The 8,059-nt window shown below is 46.7% G+C and overlaps 1 protein-coding gene across 3 annotated transcripts in view; it reads right to left on the minus strand.

Moving 5' to 3' along the window:
* Positions 1-8,059, minus strand: part of SPG11 (spastic paraplegia 11 (autosomal recessive)) — a 105,697-nt gene that overhangs the window by 8,168 nt on the left and 89,470 nt on the right. For 2 of the 3 annotated variants that reach the window (XM_011941182.1, XM_011941180.1), the window contains exons 31-34: positions 4,828-4,967; positions 3,185-3,383; positions 2,362-2,499; positions 517-650 (exon numbers count right to left, since the gene is read on the minus strand). In XM_011941182.1, the coding sequence (XP_011796572.1) occupies positions 517-650; positions 2,362-2,499; positions 3,185-3,383; positions 4,828-4,967 (611 nt within the window). The remainder of the gene's footprint in view (positions 1-516; positions 651-2,361; positions 2,500-3,184; positions 3,384-4,827; positions 4,968-8,059) is intronic. The other variant, XM_011941181.1, reaches the window with a different exon arrangement.

Here is an 8,059-nt window from a genome sequence, read left to right on the forward strand (position 1 = left end):
TTTTAAAAAAAAAAAAAAAAAAATGTGGCTCTCAAGTGCTAAAGTGCCATTCTCCTGGGCAGGGACTCCTCCTCTTCTCACCGCTACTCATCACAGTGGCCCAGTGGCTTGCTCAGTCACTCAGGTCAGTTTCAAGCCCAGAGAATTTAGGGAGGCACATGGGAACTGAGTTGCTAACTTCAATTCAGAGGTGGGGGAAAGGTTCAAACCTTGTTTTGGGGAAAAATGCAGCTGTTTTAGCCCTCTAGAAAAGTTAACTGCCCTGACAAGGAGGTGGGATGGCCCCGGAACCTGGCAGGGATCTTCTCCCTTTTGTTCCTTTGGAGCAACTTCTGATTCTGACAGAAATCCTAACTTGGAGCAGGGGGTTGCGCTGCCCAGCCAACTCTCAAGTAGGTAGTGGTATCCAGATGGGCAGAACTCCCTTCAACTACATCAGCTCTGGGCTGGCCCCCACCCTTCCTACTCCTCTCAAAGGTTTCCACAGGATGGAGACGGGTTGAGGGGGTTACTTACCACCAGTCCATACTCCTCACTGGGGGCCAGGTGGTTATCTGTGAGCATCCGGGCGGCCTGTAGGACTCGGATGATGCCCTCCATGTGGCACGTCAGGGTGAAGCAATGATGGGCCAGGATCAGGAGCTCTGTGGCTGGGAGGGTAGGCACTGGTAAGATAGGATTATGAACCCTGGCTGCCCACTGTCACCCTCTGCCTGGCAGGAGGGAAAAAGGGCCTGGTGGAGAAGGGGCCTGTCTGGAGAGGTCCCTCCCACCAGCCCTCCGAGGTCCGTGAACTCAGCAGCTCTAGCTCTGAGACAGCCCCTTGGTGACATCCAAATAGTTCTCTCAGTCATAGCACAATCCTCAAAGACAATCATGTAGTGACTATCCCCAAAAGGCCCCCAAAATGAAAAAACAGCACCCTCGCCTTCTAAACATGGAGAAACTTCCTGCAGACAAACTGATGGAGTTCCTGCCAACATGAATCCAAGGGCATTCTCTGCTTGTATCCCAGCGGAAGGTCTCAGGGCCTAATCAAGTGCCATTTGGTGTTCTGGCTTTCTAGAGTAGTGAAAGATCTGACATATACAGATTTAAAAATACTACAATCACTGTAAGCACAATTAAAAGGCAAAATGGGAAAAACACCTGCAATGTGAGGACCGAAAAAGGTCTCCATCCTTAAAACATGCTGCAACCTCTGGGCTTTTGCATCTGCAGGGCCCTCTCCAGTCCTCCTGACTACTAAGCATCCCTGACAATGAATCCTTTAGGCCTTCGTTTGAACATTTCCTCCAGAACTCTATCTTGACCCCATCATTCTGGCTCTTACTGTGTATTAAGACCCTAGTCTGAGCTCCAGGAATTGCTTATACACCATATCCTAGGTGCTTACAGTGCCTGGCACACAGTTGACACTCAGTAAATATTGTTGAAACTGGACCGAGAAGAGATATAGAAGGCTATTTTTATTTAAATTTCTTTTGGAGATGGATCTCACTCTGTTGCCCAGGCTAGAGTTCAGTGTTGCAATCAGAGCTCACTGCAGTCTCCAACTCCTGGGCTCAAGGGATCCTCCTACCTCAGCCTCTCAAGTAGCTGGGACTATAGGTGTGCACCACCATACCCCGCTAAGTTTTTAAAAATATTTGTAATGACAGGGTCTCACTATATTGCCCAGATTGGTCTCAGACTCCTATCCTCTAATTATCCTCTGCCCTCGGCCTCTCAAAAGCATTGGGATTACAGGCATGGGCCACTGTTCCCATTCTAATGTACAATTTTTCATTATATATAAGAGAAATCTGTGTAACCATTAGAAGTTACATAGGAGAATATTCAATGCCATGAAAAATGTTAATGACAGCATATTAATAAAGTAAAAAAATTATAAACTATACGGAGTATAATGTCATATTTTAAAAAAGAGAACCTATCACACATTCTAATGAAGGCCTATAATGAGTTAGACATCATGGAAAATGAACAGGCTTTGAAATCCACAGACTGGGTTTGAACACCAGCTCTGCCACTTAATAGATGTAATCATCTTTCCTAAGGTAAAGTTTGTCTCCCTTCTAAAATGGGACAATATTCACTTTGCAGGGCAATATAAGAGTGAAATAAGCATGTTGAGTAAAGGTTACCTTTTTGTATGATTTTAAATTTGGGGGTACTCATCCATACTTTCTAAATTTGCTTCAGTGAAGTTAAGGCTTTCTACCAAGAACTTATAACCCCTGCTGGAGGGCTAGGTATCCAGAGCAGGAACAAGGACCCAGATCAAGTTTTGGAGAGACTGGGAGACCTCTTGAGACCTGTTTAGGGCCGAAATATGTAAGAAAAAGGCCAATAACTTACTGCAAGACAATTCCCCATGGGGAACGGAGGAAATCTTATCCAACAACTTCATGCCTACCAATGTGTGGTCTTGACACAGAGTGGTCAGCTGAAGAAATGTCTGGCTTTCCTCTGCTGGGTTGAACATCTGCTTATGTCCTGTACAGAGAGGTGTGAAGACAGGTGCTGGTTTTATCATAAGAGAGGCCCACTCTGCCCAGGCTTGGGCACCAGGAGGTGATGCTAATGGAGCTCTGCAGCTCTCCACCTCCTGAGCTCGAAACCCTTGGCCTATTGGTCATTTTATAGGAAAGGTTGTTTTTGTTTTTTGAGACACAGTCTGTCACCCAGGCTGGAGTGCAGTGGGGTGATCTTGACTTACTGCAACCTTGGCCTCCCGGGTTCAAACGATTCTCCTGCTTCAGCCTCCCCAGCAGCTGGGACTACAGGTGCCAGCCAACACGCCCAGCTAATTTTTTGTATTTTTAGTAGAGGCGGGGTTTCAGCATATTAGCCAGGATGGTCTCTATCTCCTGACCTCATGATCCGCGAGCCTTGGCCTCCCAAAGTGCTGGGATTACAGGTGTGAGCCACCGCGCCCGGCCAGGACAGTTCTGTAGCTCAGAAAGCCACAGCTACTCTCAATGTAATCATAAAACAATAAAAAGTAACAGCATGTATTTTGTACATGTATTTTGTTGTATTTAAACAAAATACATTACTGGAATCCAGAAACTTGAGAGAACCACATACAGGATGTATATAAGCACAACATTCAAATCCTTAACACTGGGAACTAGAGAATGCTGTTGGAAAGGTTGGGAATCCCTGAGGGGTAGGGCACCTGTTCCCTGTGATGAAGTAAGCAGCTCCCGCGTCACCTCTTCTGCCACAAGTTCAGCCACAGTATCTGGCTTAAGGCCCTGTGTGCTGATGAAGGCCTGGGCTCGTTTGCATCGGTCAGGCTGCTGAGAGGCCAAGATTTCCCGGAGCATGGCTTCACCATCCTGAGCAGCAACATCTGTGTAGGAACAGCCCAACTCCTGAGAGGAAGACAAAGCCAGTCAAGGCCACTTTTAGAAGCCAGGGAAAAGCAAAAGAGCCCTTTCTGAAATCTCATGTGGATAGACTCCACTGTTTTCTGAGCTTAAAGACTCCTCACCCTCAGCAGGAACCTTAGAAAAAGCAAGTACTGTTTTCTAACCCTTTCTATCATTTCACCAAAGCCAAATCCAGGTAAAAGAAAGGCTTGTCTTCAGAAAGCATCAGGTGATTCTCTTGTTGAGCACTGATTTTTTTGGCGGGGGAGGGGGGCTGGGGGGCGGGGGCGGCAGACAGAGTTTCATTCTTGTTGCCCAGGCTGGAGTGCAATAGCACAACCATGGCTCACTGCAACTGCTGCCTGCTTACTGGGTTCAAGCAATTCTCCTGCCTCAGCCTCTCAAGTAGCTGGGGTTACAGGCATGCGCCACCACACCCAGCTAATTTTTGTATTTTTAGTAGAGATGGGGTTTCTCCATGTTGGTCAGGCTGTTCTTGAACTCCCGATCTCAGGTGATCCACCTGCCTTAGCCTCCCAAAGTGCTGGGATTACAGTCATGAGCCACCGCACCTGGCTTTTTTTTTTTTGGTCACCCAGGCTAGAGTACATTGGCGTGATTTCGGCTCACTGCAACCTCCGCCTCCCAGGTTCAAGCGATTCTCCTACCTCAGCCTTCCAAGTAGCTGGGATTACAGGCGCCTGCCACCATGCCTGGCTAATTTTTATATTTTTAGTGGAGATGGGGTTTCACCATGTTGGCCAGGCTGGTCTCAAACTCCTGACCTCAAGTGATCCACCTGCCTCAGCCTCCCAAAGTGCTGGGATTACAGGTGTAAGCCATTGTGCCCGGCCTGATTTTTAAAAATATTATGAAATGTAAGAACACTGACTAAAATGCAACAGCCCTTATTATTCCCAGAGCAGCAGCAAAACCCTCAATTTCCAAAGAAGTCTTTGAGTCTTCTCCAAGACGTGGACTTTAGGGTTTGGCTGTATTGCTCTTGTGCTCTTCTACTCCAGTCTACTGTGTTTCTCCCCCAAGCAGCACAAAGGTACAATTTCTGCTTGCTCTGGCTCTTGTCTTTACAGTCATCATAGTCCATACGGGATGCTCCAAACAATCATAATGCAAAACTCAAGATATTAAGTCTAGAAGAGACCCTCATGGTCAAATCATCATTTATAGGTGACAAAACAGGGGCCCACAACCCTAGCTTTCTGGTTTGCTGAGCTGCAGCCAGGAGTCAGATCGCCCTGGCACCTGGCCTGGTGTCCTCCCCACCATTCCCCAAAGATAAAATTATGAGGGCCAACATCCTGACAAGAGCTCTACTCCCAGGTCATGATTATCATCTAAAAGGCTGACTTGGCAATGTCCAAAATCAACCTCAAACTTCTCGTTTCCCTCCCTCTCAGAAAGAGGAGCCCCACCCCTTGGCACATACCTTGGCAAGATCATACAGACAGAGGACCTGTCGACAGTAGTTCTTTCCATGGAGGCATTTACTTGTCAGCACTTCCAGGTTAGTCACCACTTCATCACTGGAGGGCACTGTCACAAACTTCTGACTATCCAGACTTGAAGCTGGAAGCAAATACGAGTCTGAGGGGCTTCAAGCTGGGAGGTTCAGGCCTCTCCCCAGCTCTCTATGGCTCTACCTCTCTGCTTGAGGCTCCCTGTACTGCACTCCCATGACTCTGATTGGGGTTACAGGACCACTGCTGACAGGGCCCCACTTCAACTTCTTTCATTGCCTTCTTCCAGGATATCCCAGCCTGGGATACCTCAAAGACCTCATATGCTACAAAGAGTCAAGGCCACCTAATGAGTGCTCTAGAGATCAGCACTAAAGATGCTTGCCAGAGTCTCCTCTATATGTTCTGCCTCCTATATCAAATAAGTCACAGTCGTGGCCTTAGTTCCAGCCTTCATCACTCTGCATCCTGAGAAGCTGTTATCTGTCTCCTGCAGCCCGCCCCCACCCTTAATCAGTCTCTGACATACTCATTTCTAAAATGCAAATATGCTTTAATTTTTTAAGACAGAGTCTCACTCTGTCGCCCAGGCTGGAATCCAGTGGCGTGATCTCAGCTCAGTGCAACCTCTGCCTCCCGGGCTCAAGTGATTCTCGTGCCTCAGCCTTTCGAGTAGCTGGAATTACAAGCATGCACCAGCACACCTGGCTAATTTTTGCACTTTTAGTGGAGATGAGGTTTTGCCATGTTGATCAGGCTGGTCTTGAACTCCTGGCCTCAACTGATCCATCCGCCTTGACTTCCCAAAAGTGCTGCGATTACAGGCATGGGCCACTGCACCCACCTGCAAATATGCTTTAATTTACAGTAAAATTAAAATCTATTCCTGATATTTTTTTAAAAGAAAGCTCTTGGCTGGGCGCAGTGCTCATGCCTATAATCCCAGCATTTTGGGAGGCTGAGGCGGGAGGATCACCTGAGGTCGGGAGTTTGAGACCAGCCTGACCAACATGGAGAAACCCTGTCTCTACTAAAAATACAAAATAAGCTGGGTGTGGTGGCTCATGCCTGTAATCCCAGCTACTCGGGAGGCTGAGGCAGGAGAATTGCTTGAACCCAGGAGGTGGAGGTTGCAGTGAGCCGAGATCGTGCTCTAGCCTGGACAACGAGACTGAAACTCCATCTCAAAAAAAGAAAAAAGAAAAAAAAAGCGCTTAGCCTAAAATAGAAGAAGATATTAATTTGATAAAGGATTTCTACTAGGAAAAAAATAGTAAGGAATATTTATATCACACTTTGTATTGGCAAAAACAAAATAGAAAATTTAAATATATCAATAAAGCATTATTAAAGCTTAGTACATCTGTACAGTGGAATACTCTGCAGCCATTAGAAAGAAGGGGGTCGATCTATATGTACTGACAGAAAAAATGTAGATCAATATGATGTAATCTCATTTTTGCAAAAAATAAATATTGTGTGTGTGCCTACAAGTAGAAAATGCATACCAAGCAAGTAAAAGATAGTTATTCTGGGCCAGGCGCGGTGGCTCACGCCTGTAATCCCAGCACTTTGGGAGGCAGAGGCGGGCAGATCACAAGGTCAGGAGTTTGAGACCAGCCTGGCCAATATGCTGAAACCCCATCTCTACTAAAAAAATACAAAAAAATTAGCCAGGCGTGGTGGCGCATGCCTGTAATCCCAGCTACTTGGGAGGCTGAGGCAGGAGAATCGCTTGAACCCAGGAGGTGGAGGTTGCAGTGAGCCAGGATTGCGTCACTGCACTCCAACCTGGGCAACAGAGCAAGACTCTGTCTAAAAAAAAAAAAAGATAGTTATTCTGGGGAATTTTGTGGGGCTAGTGTTGAATTGGCTTTTTTTTTTTTTCTTTTGCGATGAAGTCTCACTCTGCTGCCCAGGCTGGAGTGCAGTGGCACTATCTCAGTTCACTGCAACCTCTGCCTCCTGAGTTCAAGTGATTCTCCCACCTCAGCCTCTGGTGTAGCTGGGATTACAGGTGTGCACCACCACACCCAGCTAATTTTTTTTATTTTTAGTAGATACGAAGTTTCACCATGTTGGCCAGGCTGGTCTTGAACTCCTGACCTCAGGTGATCTGCCCACCTCGGCCTCCCAAAGTGCTGGGATTACAGCGTAAGCCACCATGCCCAGCCTGAACTGACTTTTTACTTTATACATTTCTATGTTATGTGATTTGCTACACTAAGCACATGTTAATTTTTATTTTAAAATATTATTAGAAAGTGCTGTAGGTCAGAGGTGCTGGCTCATGCCTGTAATGCTATCACTTTGGGAGGCTGGGGTGGGAGGATCCCTGGAGCTTAGGAGTTTGAGGCCAGCCTGGGCAACACAGTGAGACCCCACCTCTACAAAAAATTTAAAAATTAGCTGGGGATGGTGGTGTGCATCTGTCGTTCCAGCTATTCAGGAGGCTGAGGCAGGAGGATTGCTTGAGCCCTGGAGGTTGAGTCTGCAGTGAGCCATGTTTGCACCACTGCACTCCAGCCTGGGCAATAAAGTGAGGCCCTGTCTCAAAAAAACAAAACAAACAAAAACCCTTAAAGATAAAAAATAAAATAAAATAAAATGCAACTCAGACCATGTTATTCCCCTGCTTAAATCCTTCACTGGGAGTTCCAATTCTAGGTAAGTTGGTTATAATAAGCTCAATCTACTGTGTCTTTCCCACTGAATTCAACACAAAACCTGGACACAAGACATGTGGCAGCTAAATAAAGACTCTGGAAAAGTAAAAAGTAGCAGGCGAATTGAAGATGACCAGAATTATCATTTTCCCCCCTCTAGCAAGCTCTAGCCTGAATGCAGTGCTGACTAAAACCTAAGAACCAAGGGCTGAGGTGAAGTGTGTGTACGAGAGAGTGCAAATTCCAGAAGCTCTCTAGTACCAGTTTGAAGAGTGAAACGGGGAACTCCTAATTCCTGTTCTTCCTTGTCCTGGCTCCCAAGCAAGCCACTGGCAGTGTTGGGAGAGGCTGCAGTGGCAAGAGTCAAGGCTCTCAGAAAGGGGAGCCTTCTTTTTTTTTTCCTTTTTTTTGTTTTGAGACGGAGTCTTGCTCTGTCACCTGGGTTGGAGTGCAGTGGTGTGATCTCGGCTCACTACAAGTTCCACCTCCCAGGTTCAAGCCATTCTCCTGTCTCAGCCTCCCGAGTAGCTGGGAC

Source organism: Colobus angolensis, unplaced genomic scaffold (genome assembly GCF_000951035.1).
Source record: "Colobus angolensis palliatus isolate OR3802 unplaced genomic scaffold, Cang.pa_1.0 Scaffold199, whole genome shotgun sequence".
Taxonomy (NCBI): Eukaryota; Metazoa; Chordata; class Mammalia; order Primates; family Cercopithecidae; genus Colobus; species Colobus angolensis.